Genomic DNA, 24044 nt, shown 5'->3' with positions numbered 1-24044 from the left:
AAATTAGCAGAAATAGTTTTGACTCCTATTGAAGTGAATGGTTGTACAGAATAGAAATTTCGAGTTGTCACATCATCCCCCCGTTAGAAGGAATTTCGTCCCGAAATTAGAATTTAAGCAAATAAGTAGTTACAAATAACTAAATTAAAAAGACGAGGATATTTCAGTTTCATCTGATCCTCTCGTTCCCAAGTGAATTCAGGTCATCGTTTGGCGTTCTAGCGAACCTTCACTATCGGGATACGGCTTTGTTTCGTTTGCTTGACCTCTCGGTCCATGATCTCTACAGGTTCTTCCACGAAGTTGAGGCTCTCGTTGATCTCGATTTCGTCGAGTGGGATTACAAGAGTCTCGTCGGACAGACACTTTTTCAAGTTCGAGACGTGGAAAGTAGAATGTACGTTACTAAGCTCGCGGGGTAAGTTAAACCGTAAACTAATTTAAAATATTAAGACTTTATCAGAGGTTTCTCTTTAATATGTATACAAATCAGTTTCCATTATCAATGAAGTTATTGGTGGTTACAAAAGTTTTACTACACATCATTTCAAATAAGCTTACAACATCTTTAATAGTAATTTTATATTCTCATTTAAAACTACTATCACTTCATACATTACATTAATTTAAACTTATAATTAAATGATATTTAATTAAATGATATTTCTAATGATTAATATTTTTCAATAATTTTTTTATTTAAAATAATTTGTTCCAATCAATTTAAAATATTCTATAAAATCCTCTCATTTAATTTTTTATTTTTATACACACATTATATTTTAAATAAATAATAATATTATAATAGATTGTTTAGAAACTTTAATAAATAAAATAGATTATAATTAATGTGTCATAATAATAAAAAACAACATGAGAATATTGCATAATTGTTATATGTTTATAAATCATAAATTAAATAGAAATAATTAAAAGATATTTAAAACTAATATACATGTATTTTATTTTTAAATAGCTTTTATTTATTTAATATTTAATTATTTATATTTCATTTATGAATTATAAACATATAACGATTAAAAGATGAAAGGTTAAATTTCCAAAATATTAAAATAAATACATAAACTATATGTTCTAGTGGTCAATAAAAAAATTAATAGTAATAAATTATATAAAAAAAAAAATCCTTATTTAAGGTTTTCTTTACAAGATACTATAAATAAAAAGAAGCATTATCTATAAAATCCACTTTGAATTAACGGCATAATTGTAATTTTGCAATTTTTTTTTCTAAATAAAGATGAGAGTCATAAGACACTCATGCTTTATCTTATCTCATTCCACTCTCAAAAAAGAAAACTATAAATACTCATGAATTTTATGCATTCAAATCTACCTCAATAAATAAATATAATTTTGCCAAATGTTAACTTTTTATTGAATTTGACACATGTTATTTTCTTAGAATTTTAAAATTAATTTTTTTCCACTTGTCATTTTTATATTTTTTTTTTCATTTATATTCAATTTCCATCAATTACATGTCACCTCATAGTAATTAATGTGAATTAATATATATAATAAACCTTTTATTTGTGAATTCTAATTTCTATTAATATATTAATGAATTCCATTTATGAATTTATATTAGTTAGTTTTATTAGTATAGATTAATTAAGACAAATTACATAAATGGTCGTTTACTTTAAAAAATACTTAACTTTTACACATTCATATTCAACATGATTATTTAAAACATGATAATAATTTTTTATTAGTATAGATTGAATTACTTATTCATCATTTAATTTATATTTATTTCAAAATTTTACTTTAGAAAATACTTAATGTCTACACCTTATATTTAACTTTTTTAATCAACTCGTGTAATACACGAGTCTCACACCTAGTTTATAATATAATATCGATAATCTTTAAAATACAGTATCAAATATTGATGGATACATGTGTGCTTATATCATATTTATAACATCATAAGATCTAATAGAAAATCAGAGATCAAAATCAAAAAACACTAATAAAAATACCTAATACGATCGGTTGTGTCGCTTTGAGACGATAAAACAAATTAATTGGTTTTGTAACATTAAATACAAATATATAAGACCAATCGTATATTTCAATCAATGTTCTAAAAAGTTCGGCACGGCTCCGCCATGGCTCCAAGGCTTGTACTTGCCGCCAAACTTTGACAAAATGCCGCCTTAAGTCATATATGTATATAAAAATAAATAATAATAGAAAATATATATAAAATTATTAATTATATACAAAATTACCGCCTTAAGTCACGCTTTACAAACGACATCGCTCGCCACGACTCAAAAAAGCTTGAGGCTTGACATTGCCGCCAAGTCACGCCTTACGTTATTTAGAACCTTGATTTCAATTGATCAAAATAAATAAATCTAATACATATAATAAATCTAACAGTTAAATCAAAATAAATAAATCTTATACATATAATAATATCAATCATATTATGGTCTTAAAATATGCATTTTTATGCCTAGTATCTAGTAAAATATATACGGTAATTTTCATCATTTTAGGAAATAATTTAAGTACAAAGATAACATTATTTGGCAGTTTAAAAAAAATAACACATATATATTTTTATTTGCATCGGTTGGTAATGATTTCTGTATACCAATTGTTATATTGTATCATAAATTATTATCAAACCAATCATAAACAACTCTTTATTAGCAAAAAAAGGGCTAGATTTTTTGGCATTGAAATAGATGAAATTTAAAAGTATCTTACTATTATTTTATTGGAAAATACATCATTGCATATATAAATTGATTTAAGCATATTATCACGTTAAAACTAACTGAATTATTGTATCACACTATTACGTAACTCCATATAATATAAAATGACATGAAAGAATATTTGGTTATCCAACTCTTTAATAAAGCAAAAGTCACTCCTTTAGGATTCAAAAACCCTTCTACACCCCTCTTCACAAAAACGCACCCTTCACTTTACAACCCAACACATCCACTGTCACTCTTACTTAAACAACCTCTTTCTTTGCTCATTCTTTGCATCGATCCTTTCCACATTTTAAGCCAAAACAAACCCCTGAAAAATGTCGCAAGACATGCCTACCGTGTATCCAGTTTCTGACACTATTCCAACTTCAAACCACTCCTCAAATGGATCATATGGGGCAGTCTTCATTGTCCTAGCAGTGATCATAATCCTTTCTGCATTCGCTTGCTTTCTTGGAAGACTTTTCAATAAGCGTCAAGATGTGGAAAAACCAAAACCAAAACCATCAAAGCACAACCTTCCAACAAAAGAGAAACATGCAATGCCAATGCCTAATGCCAAAGATGGGGACATTGAGTTTGGATACGATAAGAGGTTTGCTAGTGCTAAAGTGGCTGCAACTGGTGAACCAACCATGGACCGGAGTGATCCTTTTGGTGAACCGAAGATGGTGCGACCCAACTCACTTCATGAACCAACCATGGGTCGACCCAACTCATTTCATGAACAAACCATGGGTCGACCTAACTCACTCCATGAACCAACTATGGGTCGACCTAACTCGTTTCAAGAACCATACAATATGGGATCAGGGTCTAACTCGTTTGGTGAACCAGCCATGGGGCGACCTGCAGACTCATTTCAAGAACCATATAAGGTGGGGTCTAACTCGCTTCGTGAACCAACCATAGCCATGGGGCGACCTGACTCATTCCATAAACCAACCATGGGGCGACCAAACTCGTTTGATCATAAGGGTGATCAGTCTCAAGGTGAACATCAAATGAGGTTTGATGCTAATCGAGATAACAAATTGAACTTCACACCTCGTACTCGACCACATCGTTACTGATTGTGGGGATCAATTTCTTTAAAGTTTGGTTAACTTTTTAATCGACAATAAAAAATTATTCAAAATTGATATATTATGGTCGAAGCATATGCCATTCAGAAATAAGTTGTTTATGTTGATTAAGTGTTTTTGGTTGTTGAGGTATAGGATTGATTGTAATGTGAAATAGTGGAACATATAGTGTCTGAATTACAAGTAAAGATTGTCTATATTTATTTCTTCAGTGTGTAAAGAAAGAGTATAAGAAGGCCATTTTGATTGTCAACAAGTATAACTTCATATATTATTGGATAACTTGTGTTTTGTAAGTTTAATTACTATGTCGCTTTTGAATGGTTTAACTCGTTCCCACTAGTTATTAGAACTTAGAGGTGTTTTATTTTCTAGGAAGCTTTTAAAATTTAGTTGTTTTTTTTAAAAGCAAAAATTATATTAAAAACGGACTAACAAGTAATTAATAAAGAAAACAAATACAACAAAACTAATAGAGCAAATGCTTATTTATTTTAAATTTGATCGAAATAAGATAAAGCTCCATATTGAGACAATAAAAATTTATTTGGTTATCATAAATCTATATAAGCTTTTGTGAAAGGTTACATATTTTTCTTATAAATTTAACTAATCACATTTTTTTTTGTTTTATAACTTTTTTAAATTCATCCAACTGATACAAGTTAACTCTACGACAATAACAATCCATGTCTAAACCAATTAAAATTAATTTTAGCTGTTTTATTAATGGTTTAATTATTTGTGATATATATATATATATATATATATATATATATATATATATATATATATATATATATATATAATTATTTTTAAACATATTCTATGTTATTGTATCCCCAACTAAATGGATTGTACCATGTTTTTAATGTGTGAGGTAGGATAACTATGTAAAATATATATTGTATGGTTGCTACAACAAGTATATAGAGAATAAGTTGCGGAATAACATATATGATCAAGTTTTAAACAATTGTTTAGTCACTTTTATTGAAAATGATTTTTTTTTCTACGAGTTCTTGATGACGATATCATTGATCGATTTCAAGACATGACGATTATGTATGCGGATTCAATTGTAAATTTTGCTTAAACTATATGTTTATCGATTTACGATTTTAAATTTTAAAAAACTCTTTGTATTTACTATTTTAAATCTTAAAAGTATTTGAACCCCATATCAACCCTTAGACAAAATCTGTTTAGTATTATCTATTGAGATGACCCGTTTCATGGGTTACATCTCCTATTTAGAAATTGAGACTCATATGCGGCTATCAGGTGGAAATTTCATGTGAAAGCATACCAATTGCAGCTTTTTACCATCCAAATTTACGGTTGCAATATATTAAGTCGATAAAGAAATACAACAATTACCCAGTTGAAGGTAATATTGAGCTGGTATTCGTGAAATCTTGAATACAATGTCATTAACTGTTGACGTTAACCACAAAGGTGTTTACATACCTAAACCTTTCGTATACTACAATGGTTTGATTGCTTTGCTTCAGTATGAGATGTCAATTTCAGTTGTATAGGAATTCCCGAGTTCATCTCCTTTCTTGAGAAATTACAAAAGGGTAAATGCAACAATGTCTATTGCTATGTGAGTTAAAAGTCTTTTCATATGGTAAACATATGAAAAGTGATGTCGATTATAAACAACTTTTGGAAATTGGGTATACTAACGGCAGTAGAATAAACGTATATGAGGACCAATTGATAAACCCTTGATAGATTGGATTGAGGAGAAAAGGTTAGAAGGCGAAAATAAAGATGATATTCTTTAAAGAAAGCCATATCAAGAATATAATAAATGATGTAAAAACACAAAAATAAGAGTCACACCATTTCTCGATTTCTACATAAGTGATTTGCATATCAATTGATTAATTGTGCTTTAGCCCCGTTAATGTATTTGAGGAACCTAATTAACGAATTAAATGATAGACCCAAAATGGATCTATCTAGTAAGCATTGAAAGAAACACAAAATATACTGAATAGACTCAAATTTGTATTGATAATCCTAGTTTTTGAGATCTGGGTATCTCCAATGAAGAAGCAAGTTCTTTACAAAATTCTTAGCTAAAAACAAAATAAAGAAAACAAGGCCTACTTATACTCAGGGATTAGACCAGAAGGACAAACAATTACATAAGACCCAAATCGTGTTGCCCCCCACCAAAAAGGACCACCTGCAGAGATAATGGCCATGACACAACTAACAAAAAGAAAAGCAATAAAACAGGGACACTCCCCTCTTCCGGAAGCTAATTGGCTGTAGTTTTGGTACTAGTCACGCCCCTTGGTTTGTGGGACCTCCTCCGGTAAACCAACATGGCTTGGGGCTTACCATTAAATGGAAAATTTAAGGTCTTGCAGAATTGAATATTTTATTTTATTTTTTTGGTGGGGTTTTGCACACAGACCAAAATTAATCCAAAATCAATTTTATAAATAATATTATGAATCCTGTGTAATCTTCCTTTGCATCAAATTGATCCTATTTTGTGTATCTTTTTTTATTTAGTTTCCTATAATAATTGAATCTATTTTTTATTGTAAGTATAAAGTATCTTTTCTATTTTTCCTATGGGCGTCGTTCTTGGCAATATATACATAATGCCAATTCCATTGTTAATGTGATATATCATCTTACTCTCCATCCTTTACTTTTATTGCTCATTCTTTTCATCTTTTCCAAAATTTAACCCAAAAACCAGAAAAATGTCATCATCCTCAGTTTTGTTAGCTTTTATTCCATTCTACCAAAACACAAGAAAAACATCACCAGAAGTGTCCCCCGTTTCTGACACTGTTCCAACTTCAAACCACTCGTCAAATGGATCATATGGCCCGGTCTTCATTGTCCTAGCAGTGATCATAATCATCACTGCATTCTCCTGCTTTCATGGAAGAATTTTCAGTAAGCGTCACGATGTGGCAAAACCATGTAAGCACAGCCTTCCTACAAAAGATGGGGGCATTGAGTTTGGGTACGATAAGAGGTTTGCTGCTAGCGCTAAAGTGGCTGCCATTGGTGAACCAATTACCATGCTAACCATGGGCCGATCGACCTAACTCGTGCGTTTCTAGGACCAAACAGGATATATATGGGATTAATTGTTTATGTTGATTTAGGGTTTTTTTTTGTTCATGTTGAGGTATAGGATTAATTGTGAGTAAAGGAAAATAAAGTTTGAATTATAAGTAAAGATTGTCTTTATTTATCCTTTAAGTGTGTAATGAAATAGTATATAATTAAGAAGGCCGTTTTGATTGTTAGTGTAACTAGTTAACATGTTGATTTTGATCGATTTAACTTGCTCTACTTATTAGACCTGTTTCATTTTCTAGGAAGCTCTTAAAAGCATTTGATTGAATTGAGATAAAACGTTACATTTTAAAGTAAATAAATCCAAATTATTAAATCTTAAACTCCCTAGATTTGAAATTTAAGACTTGTTTAATAGATTGTAAAAGAAATGTCAACAAACCCACAATGATGAATTTTATCGGATAATCTATACGATAGTTTGGTTGTAACAAATCTCTGAAAGCTTGAATGACAATGCTTTGTAATAGGCTATATATATATATATATATATATATATATATATATATATATATATATATATATATATAGCCTATTACAAAGCATTGTCATTCAAGCTTTCAGAGATTTGTTACAACCAAACTATCGTATAGATTATCTAATAAAATTCATCATTGTGGGTTTGTTGACATTTCTAATCGCATTTGATGTTGTTTTAATGTGAATATGTAACATCACCTTCTCCATCATGAACATGATGCTATAAATTAAGGGCAAAATGCATTTAGGAACAATGTGAAGTTATTGTTGTCCATATGTTACGATTAATACCATAATTTGGTTATCACAAATCAACTTAAACTTGGATGATGTGCTTTTGTAATCGGTTATCACAAATGTGCATTTGATGTTATATGAACATCAATATTTTGTGTTGGAATAGGTTTATGTTAAAAAAGTGAATGTTCTATATTGAAGAATTGGCATGAATAGGTTGCCTAATTGTACTTATAACTTGATACATATGGCAATATGAGTGTGGATATTGATTCCGTTTTATGTTCGGTTTGTTTGTCTGATGTCGATGACTTTCGACACACTTTTTACAAGGGTGATATTGTCACAACACTATGATCTATTTTCAGGAGATGGATACATAGATGGTTCTAAAAGTCGCGCCAAGGCGTGAGGTAGACCTCTCGAAAACCTCCAAGGCGGGTTTGTTAAGTGTGACACTCAAATAACGTGTCAAGATGCGCTTTATTGCGTTATGACATGAGTTTTTTTCAAGGCGCGAGTTTTTTGTTTTTGTTTTTTTTTTCTGATTGGACATTAAACAATTGAGTATTTGTTAACTTTTTCATAGTAAGTGTTGATATAACACTTCTAAAAACTTGATATATTTGACATAATTTTATAATTATGTGATTTATCTTTTTGATGTATATAAAATTGTAATGTCTTGAAAAATGTCATGGTTTGAGGTTTGACTTTGCCGCCAGGTCACGCCTCACGTAATTTAGAACCTTGATTAGGTATGAACATTCTGGTTTCGATAGAGGTGGAGAGCATTTTTAGTTGGGATTGATTCAGTGCAAATCTCTGCTTCTAAAAGATTGGTGCTGGAAGCTATCATTATGATACTTTTATGGGTTACTTGGAGGTATTGTAATAACATTAAGTTTGGTTCTAGTAGTATTGGAAAATACTCTTTATGTGATTTCATTTATCAATATTCGTTTCAATGGCTCATTGATATCAAGTTTTACGGTAAACATATATTATATAACACACCATATCCATCTCATCAGTTCATTTAATTACTAGGCTTCCAAGTCAATAATGAAACTAGTAAAATGTGTTAAAGGGAGAAAATGACCAAATCACCATCAGTAATTCATGTTTTTTCGTAAACAAATTTTAGTTTGAGACTTATTCGTAAATTAAGGTAAAATAATGAGACTTTAATGAACATTTTTCCAACTCATTTAATGAATAGACGTCTAGGTCAACAATGAAACCTATAAACTGAGAAAAAAATACCAAGTCATCACTTTTAACGTTAATTCAGGTTTTTTTTATAAACAAAATTTAGTTTGAGACTTTTCATAAATTAGGGTAAAATAATGAGACTTTTGTTGGAAAGATTATACATGGTCAATAAACTATTGGTAATATTTTTAATAATAGCAGAGTCCTTTTGGGTTACCTTCATGATCCATTTGAATAAAAAGAATTTAAGAGAAATTAGTTTATTAATTTTTCATGGCTTGATAAATCAATTAGAAATTATTTTAAAATTAATTAATTCAACGGGGGTTGAATGTTAATTAATTGGAATATTTCAGAATTCTTAAGATGATTTGATATACCGAATTTAGGCTTATCCCATAAGGGTTTGGAGTTGCTTTGGGGCTAAGCAATTGTAGCTAATAAATAGGGTGTTAGGGATCAAACCCATTTGCTCATCCATTGGCTTTGAATTTTCGGCCTTCTCTTCTCTTCCACCTACTGAACGATTTTCTTAACCCTCTCTAGGGTTTGTTGAATTTGATCATCTCTCATAGTTATTTTTGTTCTGCTCTTTGGTGTTCTTGGGTGTGAACCAAAAGAGAGATTATGGTTTGGGTTCTGTCATCCAAACAAGGTGGCAAAAACAATGTCTCAAGCAAGGAGATAAATGGCTTCAAAATATGTATATATTTTATATCTTTTTTTAGTAGTAGCAGTAAAAGTACGAAACTTGGATCCTCTAGGTTGCATGAACACATCAAAATATTTGTTTGTTTCCGTTGCGCAATATCATGTGTTTAGATGTAGAAAACCTATCAACTTTAATGAAGATTTACCTAAAAATTAATAAGTTATTGAATTTTGCATTTAAAAGTAAGGAAATCTCATATAAAGTCTCAATATTTTGGTTTAGTTTTCGGTTAATTATAAATTTAATTTTGGTTTAAGAAAAGACAAAATATCAACTAAAACTTCGAAATAACCCTTTTGGTCGGTTTCGCAGATTTAGCCAGTATCTCGTATTTTTTCGTTGTTAATGTCATAGTGAGATGCATTATGTGTGTGTTCCTCTTATGTTCTTTAACATAATTATCACCTAACCTCCATACCTTACCTGATAACAATCATTAGCTAACACACATCTTTCAAGAGTGAAAAGTGAAATTTGAATGGGAATTTAAATAGATAATTACTCTCTACCTGTTTCTATATAAATTGTCATTCACGGTTGAGTTTTTACTCTCGGTGTATGTGCGATGTTTGTTACCAGGTAAGGTATAAAGGTTGGATGATAATTAATCCACCTTTTTATTTTTAAAAATTAGAAATAACTGTATTTCTTTTTTTATAATAAAAAAGTTGTGTTATGTTTAAAATGATTTGTTAATAACAATAGACATTAGTTCAACAATCATCTTCAGAAAAATCTTAATATTTTAATTATTGGTTAAAAATAACGTAATTTTCAGAAAAATCCCAATATTTTGACCGAATTAATGAAAAATACAATATACTATTAAATTTGCGAAACCAACAAAAAAAATCATTCCAAAGTTTTTAACAAGTATTATTTTATTTTATATAAACAATATTTAATTTATGAATGTCAAAATATTAAAAATTTATTAGACTTCCCAATATACCGATATACCATAAAAATATGAGAAATTAAATATCCTCATACATTTTCTTCCTACCAATCTTCCTACCCATTTAAATGATGACATGTGTCATATTAGTATCCTAAAATATTATTAAATTTTATTAAATAAGCATTAAATATTACACATGTCATCATTTAATTGGGTAAGATGATATATAGGAACAAAAGGTAGGAGTATATTTAATTTCTCTAAAAATATATTAAAAGACAACACGTGAGTATGATAAAGAAAACGGAATTGGAATGTATTTATTGCTTACTTATTATCCAGATTCAATCTTTGACTATTTGACTTGAGTAAGCGTTTACCATGATCAACGGACGACATTGTGAGACGTGGAAAGCATTGTCGACGCGGGATGGACGGTGCCCCAACTGCTTTGGCACGGTGGCTTTTTGGTTTTGGAGCTTTAACCGGAAGCCCAAAATAGGTCTTTAGTCAAATTTGAGACGCGGATAACATCTTTAATTTTTAGCCTCTCAAACTGCTTGGATCTTTCAATTTCAAGTCGACTGAATGTTCGACGGATTCAATTTTACTCATCAGTAAGTGCAAATGCCTTTGTTTTGATTCTTTTCTGCTGAGTTATTAGCCTCAAAAACCTAATTTTGCTTAATGTATGGTTAATTGTTTGAAATATCAAGTTTAACGAGTTGCGTGTATATCGCTTCATGCTTGATAGAATGAATATGTCTTTGTGATGTCGGATTCCGATGGTTTTGACTTGTTTCTGGTTCACTGATCCATCTGCAATTATCAATCAGGGAATCAGTTGAACTCAATTGAAAAATTAGATGTTCACATCCGATTTAAGTTCGATGTGTGAAAAAGAAGGGAATAGTAATACGCGAAAGAATGTCCAAATTCACGAGATAAACGGACGCCCACGCATTAATCTTCCGGCACTCCGTGGTTTCTTATCACAGTTCCCTGGAAAATTTCAGAAGCATCTGAAGGTAAATCGATTCTTCTGAAAACCTCTAATCATATGATTATCTTATCTGCCTATAACATTTTACCGCATATAATGCAGTCAAGGTTCAAGAGGCCAATAGAAAAAGAAGGCACAAACAGGCAGATGTTCAAATTCAAAGATGCAAAAATCAATCTCGAAAAGCAAATTCAAGCTTGGAGAAACAATCCTGTGTGGAATGATCATCAACCCCCTGCTATTGAGGTAAGAGTTTATTATTTAATCATTCGAACAAGTAATTTGTACTTATAGATTTGAAATTTTCAGGTCAGTGTACCCAAAGACTCTTTATGCCAGCTAAATGTAGAAGTGAATGTGGGTTTACCCCCAGATGCAATATACAACATTGTCATTGATCCAGACAACAAGAGAGTCTTCAAGAACATTCAAGAAGTTTTATCCAGAAAGGTTTTGATAGATGAAGGTTCAAGGCAAGTTGTTGAACTTGAACAAGCTGCTTTATGGAGGTTTCTGTTTTGGTCAGGAACAATTTCAGTTCATGTAATGGTAGATCAAAATCGCGAAGATTACTCTGTAAGAAACGAATTTATTTTCTAAAAACTATATGCTGTTATTATCATCTATACACTATGTTTATACTGTTTTTGTTTGGTGATTCTCAGATGAAATTCAAGCAAGTGAAACCGGGATTTATGAAAAGATTTGAAGGAAGCTGGAAAGTAGAACCAATCTTACTTGATGAAAAACTATGTCATCCCTGTAAGCCAAGAACTTTATCAGAATACATGTCATGTACTCAAGGAAATGGAAGGATTGCATCAAAGGTGACTTTACAGCAACTTATTGAACCTGCAATTGTACCTCCCCCACCAATTTCATGGTACCTTAGAGGAATCACTACAAGAACTACAGAAATGCTTATAAGTGATTTAATCGATGAAGCTGCCAGAATCAAAGGTGTTTCAGGCACTAATGGTATTATTACCACAACAGAGCCAGATGTTCATCAGGGATTATCTGATGAACAACATCAGATTGATGAAACATTTGATATTAAAGAAAGATGGGCGTTAAGAAGACGAAGAACACGCAGATCAATGTAAAGAAAGATTGTTTTTTTTTTTGAGGTATGTAGGCTTGTGGCTATTGTTACTTATGACATTTTTTATTTTTAATTTACCATCTGCATATGCTACTTGATGTTAATGTTTAACTTTCAATTATCTGGTCCAGTGCTATACTTACTTTTATGGTATATATATTTCTGTATACGTGTTAATGTATTTGTAGTTGATTAAGTAATTGATGAATGCATGCGGGTTTTTTAGTATCGCTTGTATATCTTGCTGATACTTTTTTTGTTTATATTTTTCTAGATTTTGTAATATTTTAATTGGAATCTGTCAGTAATGGTCCAGAAGCATATGATAATGTTGCAAATGCAAAGCATGCACAGCTAAACTACATTCTTAGTCAAACAAATGAAATCAACCAAACAAAAGCTGTAGCTATTAAAATTTAAACAATCATCAACCTACTAATATGAACAAACCTAAAACTCTAAACAGAATCTAAACACATCAAAATTAAGTTAATGTGTATCATCTGGACACGAGTAGGAGCAAGATATCCCACACATTTGTCAACCTCGTTGTCAAGAACAAAAGGCCTGTTCATGTAAAAACTATGGAGAAAAACAACGATAGAACATATGATGTCTATATACGTAAACCTTTCTTTCAAATCCAGCCAGTTTTCATTATAAGGCCCGGATTCATCTACCATTATAGGAGTTACATTAGCCCAAATCTGAAGTAAGATCACAGTCGTCAAAATGAATAATTCCCCTTCTCCCAAAAACGGTTTCCAGAAACACCATCCGGTGCTGATCAACACCATTACAATGAAGAAAAGCAGATTTCTCATAAACTGATATATGTAAAACAAAACATGTCATCCAAGAGGAGTACCTATAACCTTCAGGTCATGTTGATCAGCCACCGCAGAGATAAAGTGAATGAGAGTCGCAACAAGCAACACACTCATTAGTAAATGGATTCTGTGAAAACATTGCGGGTTTTTAAAGCATACGGAGATCCAAAACCCTAGAAAACACAGATAAATGAGGAAGAATCTCAAGTAAAGAGACGGATGCGGTTGCCCAGCTGATAAATAATCTTTGGTGGTGCAACCATCATCGTCGTCGTCTTCAGTGTTGTAGAGCTTTGTTCGGACATCGATCTTCACGAGGGAAAGGTCGTTGTAATTGGCGAAGTAGATCGAGTACAATACTGGATATGTGACATGGTACGATTTGCTGAAAGAGGGTAGAGGAGGAGGGGCGAGATCTTGGAAAGTAAAGAGTACTGAGATGAGATGAATTTGATATCCAAGGCGCACAAATTAGGGTCTCGTTTGCATTCGAGGTCGTATCTGTCAAGCAATTCATTCGAAAGAAGGAAGAAACCAATACGTGAAGGATCTGAGTGTGATAAGTTTGAGGTCACCGGAATGGAGAAGATCCCGACGGTGCATACCGTTACAGAAACATAACCGGTATGTGAGAGTTCGAACTTGGAGAAGAGGATCGTATCTCGGAGATTGGATCTTCACATATATATGTTAATATTTATTGTCCACGTAAGCAATAGTTTAGTTACGCACTTAAGCCCTTAGGTGGTGCCACCGAAACTGCACTCCCTCCTATGCCACGTAGACGCCAACTCAGATTTTTTCTTATTTCATCAACTAGAAACCGCAATGGGGGAGTGGGAAAAAGGTTAGGAGAGAGAAAAGAAAAAAGAAAAGAAAAGAAGATAATTGGTTGAGAGAAGAGAGAGAGAGCAAGTAAAAGAGAAGAAAGAGAAAAAGGAGTGCGGCCATGGACTACCGCACTGCGGTCAAAACCGCATAGAACCGCAGCCTGGGGGCGGTGTGCGCGGCTTAGGCGGCACAAACCGCGGCCCCAAACCGCAGCCACACCCTCTAGCCTTATTAAGTGTCAAAATATAATATTTATCTGTTTTAAAATGTAAGAGCATCTCTAATATATAACCCATGTTATAACTTAAAGTTATTGCCACCTCATCATCTATTAATTTTGACATCTAAATAAATGATTTCTCTAATGGTTGAACTTATTTTAATAGTTTTTCTATAAATTTAACTAATTAGCTTCATCTATAATGTTTTATAAAACATCTAATTTAATTAATCATTTTTTAATCACAAATCATATCTTAATATGAAAATATATAATACAACTACATCGAGTCTTTATTTATATACCTAAAATATGAAAAACTATTATGTTTTAGTTATAAAAATACAACAAAAACATTGACAATATTACAAATTAGTTATAAAATGACATATCTTTTAAATGGAAGGGGTTAAAATGTACAAGTTATCATACTATATTGACCACTCAGTATATATTGAGTGGTCAAAATAAAAAAACAAAAAAGTTGTTTGCTCCAATGATTTTAAGTGCTCATTAAAAAAAAGGAAATAGTAATACACTATAAAAAACCTCACATTGGAGATGCTCTAAGTATCATATTTATCCTTTTTAACCGTATTTAAAATATCATACTTATCCAAATATGATTTTTAGTGTTTTTTTTGATATTTTATAATATTTTTTTCTATTTTAAAACATTTGACATTGAAAAAAAAAACCCAAATGGACCATATTGCCCATGCACTTACTGTGATGAAATCTTAAAACGATCATCTTCTTAAAATGTAATCAATGCATTCCAACTCCCCATAAACCACCAATGATACATAGCATTAGAAATCAGATCAAGATGGCGAAATTAAGCACACATGGAGCACTTAATTATTTGACTTTCCAGAAGGTCAGAATCCTCATAATACAACGGGTGGGCACACTTACGCAAGGCATGTTCATGTACAAATTGTAGATGGAAATCAAGGATGTAACATCCGGACTCCCATGTATATTATTTATATATTTATTTTTGAGATTTATTGAGAAACTCGACGAGTTGGTGCCTCAACTCGTCGAGTAGAGACGATTGGCCATGTGGGTTTAATAACCGACTCGACGAGTCAGAGAGTCGACTCGCCGAGTTGGCGCTGTGAGATGAAACCCTAAATCTCCAGGTTTGGGGCCTATTTAAAGGAACTTATGTCCTCATTTCCGCCTCACCAGCTACCCAACTCCCTTGTGTGAAACCCTAATCGGCCATTGAGCTAAGAGAGAGTGATAGAGCTAATATTTGAGTGTTTTGGTGAATCTTTTGGAAGGGAAGAAGTGAGATACAAGCAAGGAACGAGGAGAAGCTGTGGGATCCAGTATTCTTTCACTTGGAGGTTCTGTTGGAAGGTAAAAGCCATCACCTTGCTCATTATGTTGTTTAGATCTTGTTAATGAGGAAATTTTGGGGCTTTTTCCATATTTCCTTGAGATTTGGTATGACTTGTGCTTGCCAAGCATTGAGACATCAGATCTGGACCTTGTGAGGTCCATAGAGGCTAAAGGTTCCAACTTTATCCAACCATAAAAGAGTTATCGTGCTTAAACACCTTAGTTAGAGCTTGTAGTGGCATTATGGAGAAAATATGCCATGCATGAACGTAAAGATCGAAGCTTTACGTGACATTCGATCCTTGGGAGGCTAGATCTAGAGTTTGGAGTGGTAGATCTGCCTTAAAACGTCTGAATGACATTTTGACTTAAGGGACTCGACGAGTCAATGAGCTGACTCGACGAGTCGGCTCCCCAATAAGTCTGGACAAGGGTAACTTGGCGAGTTGATGAGACAACTCAACGAGTTAAGTTGGGTTTTCGCGATGTTGATCTGAGGGACAATGGGAACTCGACGAGTCACATAGATGCACTCGGCGAGTCAGGTCAACATGGACAGTTGACTTGAGTACTGACTTCTGTTGACTTTAGGGTTTGGCTAATCATGACTTATGGAGACCATGGAGGGGTAAAATGGTCTTTTTCCCAATCCAAGAGTTAGATTTAGAATTTGTGATTAAGGTGTTAATTAGAGATAATTATCATATGTGATTAGGCGGAGGCTAGATTCGGTGATTCGTGTTCGAGGAGTACACATTTCTTAGCCTACTTACGAGGTGAGTCTTCTCACTATACTTACCATGAGTGGTATCTTTGTGTGACCGGAGGGTCCTATGTGCTTACTTGAGTTATATGATATTATGCATCTTTTCTGTGTGATATATATGTTATATTCTGTGTTTACTGAGATAGGACCGGAGGGTCCAAACCGAGTTGTGGGACCGAAGGGTCTTCACTGAGATACTGGACTGGAGGGTCCAAACCGAGTTGTGAGACCGGAGGGTCCTCGCTAAGACACATGACCGGAGGGTTCACACCAAGACGCATGAGACCGGAGGGTCCATGTCGAGTTATAGCCATGAAAGGCTTATTATTTGTGTATGTGGTATTTTGGGGAACCCACTAAACTTCGTGTTTACCGTGTTATGTGTTATGTGTTTCAGGTACCTCTCAGGACCGCGGGAAGGCATCGGCATGATTGCACACACTTGTTCGAGACTATGTTGAGGATTCTGGGATTTGACTTTATTTGTGGATTTATGTTGACATTTTGAGACATTTACGGTGTTACAAAGGAATTTCTGGTGTCCTCCAACATACATCACTTCAAGAATTTCATAACCCAACCTATCTGTTAACATAGTTTCAATATCTTTAAGTTGTCCCACAGTTCCTATCTTTCATCCTCCTTTTTTCATACTGTTTTCTCTGATAATCATGAAAATTACAGATCATTTCTCCATGCCTCATCCACAAGTTGATGGGTCCTCTTGTGGTTCTAACATGACTTCCAGCAGTGAAATTGGGACAAATGTTTAGAGAGGCATATAAAAAGAAAACGAAGAAACTAAATTTCAGATGTAGCAAATCTTTCATGGAAGGAGGTCTCCGAAGAGACAAATAACACACTCATCTCCAATTTAGGTCGTAAATAACTTAATTGACCTAAAGTGACTTCATTTACATAAATGACCTGATAATATAATTAGGGAATGTGAAGTTTAGCGGCACCACACAGGTTTCAAACCTTACAAGAGGTGTTCCATGGAGGTCAAAGTGAACAGTGAGATTGTGGGCACATCTATTCAGAATGATGAAGACGATGGGTTTGTGTGTGATAGCAGATTCAAGATGATAGGACATCAATAAGGTTAATTAATTGTTTTTCTATAATTATAATGATTTTAGAATATATAAAAAAGATTATAAAATATTAAAAATAAATATTTGGGCAAATATGATATTTTGAAAGTTATTAATGATAAATATGATATTTAGAAATTAAGTTGGGTAAATATGATATTTTGATGTTTAAGAAAGGCATGTACGAAATTCTCCCAAAGAGAGGAGGAGAATTTTGTAAAACAAGATGAGCCTGAATCAAGAGCAGACTAGGGAAATTACACACAAACAATTGGTGGCAAGTGTCGTTTTCTAATATTCAAAGGGAAAAAGCAATTGATGCTTACAACTTGACTGCTTGCTAAAACAAATGGAAACTACTAACTAAATAACCCAAATAAAACTTGAACTAACAAACCATTACTCTACTGCCACTAAATAAAGAGATCAACAAAATGGTTTCTAGTCCAGCGGTATTAGGTGTTGTCCTCCCTCTTTGAGGTTGAAGGTTCAACTCTCCTATGGTACATATGTGAGATTAAGAGTAGTGTAGGAATTGGTTAGATTTTTTGTTCAAAAAATAAATAAAGGGACCACTACTTTCATGTGCACATCAAGACTAACTTAACATGATGCACTTTAATATCCCTCTCCCCATTCACTTGAGGTAAACCAATACTTTCACACAACTTCACCATCTTTATCTGGGACAAATTTTTCATGAACACATCTGCAATTTGACCTTCTGTGTCGATCTATTTCATATCTATCTCGCCCTTCAAAACCTTTTCTCGTATGAAATGATAATGGACTTCTATATGCTTTATACAAGCATGGAACATCGGGTTTTCAACTAGTTTATAGCTGATTGATTGTTGCACACCAGTTGAACTTTATAGCATGTTTCTTGATTCACCTCCCCCAAAACTAAAGCTAACAATACACATTCTGAAAGCACCGGATCTGTATGCAACCCAAGTAAGAATCCTTAGGATGCCAAGGAGCGTGTAGGGACGAGAATTCGAGTGTGAGTGTGCTCGAATGAGTTTCTGATTATTTTCATGTTGTGTTTCAGAGACATCATGGTGGGTACACACCACAACCCAGGGAGCACCAGTGGTACCAGTGACGAGGAGATCCGCAGGATCATCCATGCTGAGGTGGACGCAACTATCCGAGAGGTGATACCGGAGATGTTTGGGTCTATTAAGACCACGTTGATTGAGACTTTCGATGAGCGCTATGCGGCTGTTACTGAGGCTGCTGTTGCCGCAGCCACCGCAACCCTAGCTACTTCGAGACCACAGGGAGGTGACTCGTTGTTGTTCCGGGAGTTTAGCAACACGAAGCCACCAGAGTTTGATGGGACACAGGATCTGATTGCTGCCATGAGATGGATCACTGACATTGAGGGATGCTTTTATACGTGTTCATGTCCAGAGCATCTGAGAGTCCGGTTCGCGCTGAACCAGCTTTGCTGGGGAGCGAAGGACTGGTGGAAGTTTGTGACGGCTGATTTTACCCCTGCAGCTCATGCAGCGGTGACTTGGGAGAGGTTCACCAAGTTGTTGCGAGATGAGTATGTTCCCCAGGTGGAGAGGGAACGTTTGGCACATGATTTTGTGTCTCTCAAGCAGAAGACAGAGTCGGTGACTGAGATTACTAGGATGTTTCATGAGAGGGCGATGTTATGCCCTGAGCACGTGTCCACGGAGCAGGAACGTGTGAGTCGGTATTTGAGCATTTTGAGGAAGGATATTCGGGAGTTCGTGGCGAACTCATCTTATCGGACATTGGTGAGTTGCAGATCAATGCCAGGAGGAGGGAGATTGAGTTGGAGATTCAGACCAGAGAGGAGGGAGAGCAGCAAGGGAGAGATAGGAGACCGACACAGTCGCAGTCGGAGGCTAAGCGGGCTAAGCCCGCTGATTCGAGAGCTAGAGGCCAGAAGGGCCGCACTTGTAGCAAGTGCGGCAAGTCCCACGAGGGATCTTTCCAGGCAGGGATTTGCTACAAATGCGGCAGGGAGGGGCATATGGCGAGGGACTACCCCAAGGGATTTTCTGTTTGCTTTCACTGCAACCAGATAGGCCATCGAAAGGCCGAGTGTCCACAGCTTACCCAGGGATCCGCCCAGACTACCCCTCCTGTTGCTTTTCGTGTTACTGATGGCCGGCCAGGGAAGGCCGAGCCTCCTAAGGCTCGTGGAGGAGCATTTCAGCTGACAGCGGAGGAGGTCTGCGCCGCGCTTGATGTTGTTTCTGGTACGTATCTACTTATTTATGTTGTTTTAAGTTTTGTTTATACTTACATTGTGTTGTGTATAAGTACTTTTCTTGTGAATTCTGTACCTGCTTTAGTGTTGTTTGACTCGGGTGCGAGTCGATCTTTCGTGTTCTTATCTTTTAGTCGCCACATCAGTATCCGACGTGAGACGTTGAGTCGACCTCTGAGAGTTTCTATAGCCGACGAGCATGCGGTTTTTGCTACTGATGTATTCTGAGGGTGTGTACTAGAGATTTTCGGTGTTGAGTTCCCGATAGACCTGGTACCGATCGCGATGGGTGATGTCTGTGTTATAGTGGGCATGGACTAGTTGAGACCCTAGTGGGGGAGTGCTTACGGTGTATGGCGAGGGTACCAGATCTGGATAAGCTTTCTGCTCTGCTACCAGAGCGAGTCAGAGTCTACAGCAGGGATGTATGGGATTTTTGGCGTACATGATGGATACACGGGTCGCTACAGAGAGGCCGAGTTCTATCTCCGAGGTTCCGATAGTGTGCGAGTTTCCGGATGTTTTTACCAAGGAGTTGTCGGGTGTGCCTCTCGAGAGGCAGGTGGAGTTCCGGATTGATTTGATTCCGGGTGCGGCGCCTATTGTCAAGGCACCTTATCGCCTTGCGCCGCCAAAGATGCATGAGTTATCCTCACAGCTCCAGGAGCTGCTGGGGAAAGGGTTCATCAGACCGAGTAGCTCACAGTGGGGAGCTCCGATCCTTTTTGTCAAGAAAAAGGATGGTTCACACCGGATGTGCATTGATTACCGGGAGTTGAACAAGCTGACGGTCAAGAACCGTTATCCACTTCTGAGGATCGACGATTTATTCGATTAGTTGCAGGGGGCATCTTGGTTCTCCAAGATTGATTTGAGATCTAGATATCATCAGATGAGAGTTTGCGAGGAGGATATTCAGAAAAAGGCCTTTAGGACTCGTTATGGGCACTACGAGTTTGTGGAGAGGCCTTTCGGGCTCACCAACGCATCGGCGACGTTCATGGAACTCATGAACCGGGTGTGCAGGCCCATGTTGTATCGATCGGTGATCGTGTTCATCGACGATATTCTTGTGTACTCGAGGTCCAGAGAGCAGCACGAGGAACATCTCAGAGAGATTCTTGGAGTATTTAGGTCGGAGAGGCTTTATGCCAAATTCTCCAAGTGCGATTTCTGGTTACGAGAGGTCCAGTTCCTGGGACATCTCGTTAATCAGAATGGGATATTGGACGACCCGGCCAAGATTGAGGCAGTTATGGGTTGGGAGGTGCCGAGATCTCCGTCCGAGATTAGGAGTTTTGTGGGTTTGGCCGGTTACTATCGAAGATTTATGTATGTTAGGTCCGATGTCGGTCTTGAACAAGTGTTTACAATCATGTCGGTGCCTTCCCGCGGTCCTGAGAGGTACCTGAAACACATAACACATAACACGGTAAGCACGAAGCTTAGTGAGTTCCTCAAAATACCACATACACAAATAATAAGCCTCTCATGGCTATAACTCGGCATGGACCCTCTGGTCTCATGCGTCTCGGTGTGAACCCTCCGGTCATGTGTCTCAGGGAGGACCCTCCGGTCTCACAACTTGGTTTGGACCCTCCAGTCCAGTATCTCAGTGAAGACCCTCCGGTCCCACAACTCGGTTTGGACCCTCCGATCCTATCTCAGTAAACACAGAATATAGCATATATATCACACATACAAGATTCATAATTGTTGGATTAGGTGTCTAAGTTCATAACTATTTCTGGAATGTACTTGACCCGGTTGTCATGGTCCATTTGGGTTGCATGGCATTGGAACACTTGGATAGACTAAATGAGAGAAAGGACACTCAAGGTTTATTAATATATTATAAGTTCTAATATATTAATAATATTATTTAATTAGTATTGATCAAGAATTAATTTGGAATTAATTAAGTGATCAAAAAGAGACTAATTAAATATATGGGGTTGATTGTGTAAATCATCTATTCTTTTATAGTGGGCTAATGATCCATGGTTTATTGAATTGGGCTAAAACCCATAAGGTGCTCCATGGATAGTCCATGGATGTTATAAACCCATGGATCATGGAATGTGGAAAGCATGTCAATTAGGGTTTACATGTTGTAACCCTACTTGTGACACAACTATAAAAGGACCCCATGACTAGCAAAATTGGATTACTAAGAAGAGAACTAGAGGGCTAGCCGATTTTGAGTGTTAGTGAACTTCTCTCAAGGTTATTCCAAGAGTTGTGGTGTTGTGTGAGACATTTGAGGCATCACACTTGAGGTGTTAGGCTCACAAGGTTCTCAAGGAATCCAAGCAAAAAAAGGTATGTTCTTCTACTAGTGTTTTATGATTCAAGTACCTCTTAACATGCTAGTTAGGAAGTAAACCTTGGAAAATTATTATTTGCATGTATCTTAGAGAAAACATAGATCCAAGGTTTCTAGGGTTGCATGTACACCATAGGAGTGTTAGAATGCTCAAAACCCTTCAGTGGTATCAAAGCCTAAGCTTGTTTTCTTGATACTTGATGCAAACTTGTCTTTCAAAACCAAAATCTGCCCAGACTGGAAAACTCGACGAGTTCTGGCCAAAAACTCGCCGAGTTCATGAGTTAATACATGAACTCGACGAGTTCCTTATAGAACTCGACGAGTTTTTATTCCAGTTTGCAGTTTTTCGAGTTTGGCTGCTGGAAATGGACTAGAAACATTACCCTAAACTGTTTTGGTCATATAAAACTTGTTTTAGATGGTGTAATGTTTATGCTAATCCATTTTGAATGGCTATTATCAAAAATTTCAAGTTTTGTATGGTTTATTTATGATTCTTGAAATTGTTGATATGGATATTCATACACTTATGAGTTTAGAAGATCATAGGAATTATTTTCAAATAGTTTGTTAGTTTAATTCTTGATCTTGATGTGTTTAATGGAATCCATACTTTGTCCTCAAGTTATGGATCACCAGAAGTCACTCTTTTAAAGTCCATTAAAGAAACACATAAGTTATATGAAAATGAAGAGACTTAATTTTAAAAAATCATTAACTCATAAGTTATGAAAGATGAAAAGTTTTGAAAGTTACAAAATTTGCCCTCAAGTTTTGGAACATGTAAAGTCACTTTAAAAACTTTAGTTCCAACCCCTAGAATTTTAAAAGTTAAAATTCAACCCTTATACTTATAATATTATAAGTTAATAATATATATATATATATATATATATATATATATATATGTGTGTGTGTGTGTGTGTGTATAAGAACAAGTCGTTTTACCGTTAGTAGGCCTCATTCACGAAGCCGGTCTATAAGGGGGGTATAAGGTTGTTGCCTATAAAATGGCAGCGTAATGAGTGTCCACTCTCACCCACCGCTTCCTTGACTGATGGAGGGTCGTTAGCCGAACGAGTAGGACAATGACTTTATTCCTCATTAAAAGTATGATGAATGTAAAGTAACTAAATATTTTTATAAATTCCCAATCTTAGTTACTTTAGGAAAATATGAATAAGGTGCTAACCCATGAAATTACACTTTGCACTTTGCTTAAGTCGTTAATGGAGCGTGTGTGGTTAACCGACACACTAACATGGACTTAACAAGGTAGGCAAAGGGTGGCTTAAGGTTTATCATAGATCGGTGGAGCGCGTGTGGTTAACCGGCACATCGGTTGAGTGATAAACATTAGGAGTACCAAGTAATTTGCATGGTTACTCCACACCTTGTTTTGTGATCCTCGGCATCCCATTCACAAAACTTGAAGGGCACACTCAAGATTGAAACATGCCATTGAAAAGTTCAATGAATCTCAAAGAATCTAGGAGTTTCAAAACCAATTAAAACCTAATAATTTATTTCGTTTTTCATGGTGGAAATTGGTGAATCGTCATTCACCTACCTTCAAATATTTTATAGCTTGGATTATGGCATCCCTCTTCTAAGTTATAAAATATTGTGTTGGGTCCTAGCCTTAATATTACATTTGGGTGTCTTATTAAGGACTATCTTTATATCTAATCTAAACTTTTCTTTCTTCCTTTTCAGATGTCTTCCAATAATGCTGCTTCTGGCT

General features: G+C 35.1%; 1 protein-coding gene across 1 annotated transcript; it reads left to right on the top strand.

Moving 5' to 3' along the window:
• Positions 1-10979: 10979 nt before the first annotated feature.
• On the top strand, positions 10980-12797 carry LOC145169334 (uncharacterized). The gene is made up of 5 exons (XM_079087910.1): positions 10980-11129; positions 11349-11540; positions 11618-11761; positions 11825-12091; positions 12181-12797. The coding sequence occupies exons 2-5, from the start codon at positions 11379-11381 to the stop codon at positions 12619-12621; spliced, it is 1014 nt and encodes a 337-aa protein (XP_078944036.1). The 5' UTR covers positions 10980-11129; positions 11349-11378; the 3' UTR covers positions 12622-12797.
• The last annotated feature ends 11247 nt before the right edge of the window (positions 12798-24044 follow it).

Source organism: Lactuca virosa, chromosome 4, assembly GCF_052849685.1.
Source record: "Lactuca virosa cultivar CGN04683 chromosome 4, Lactuca_virosa_CGN04683_v6, whole genome shotgun sequence".
Taxonomy (NCBI): domain Eukaryota; kingdom Viridiplantae; phylum Streptophyta; class Magnoliopsida; order Asterales; family Asteraceae; genus Lactuca; species Lactuca virosa.
Note: the sequence above shows the minus strand (reverse complement) of the source record. Positions and strands in the feature narration are given on the sequence as shown.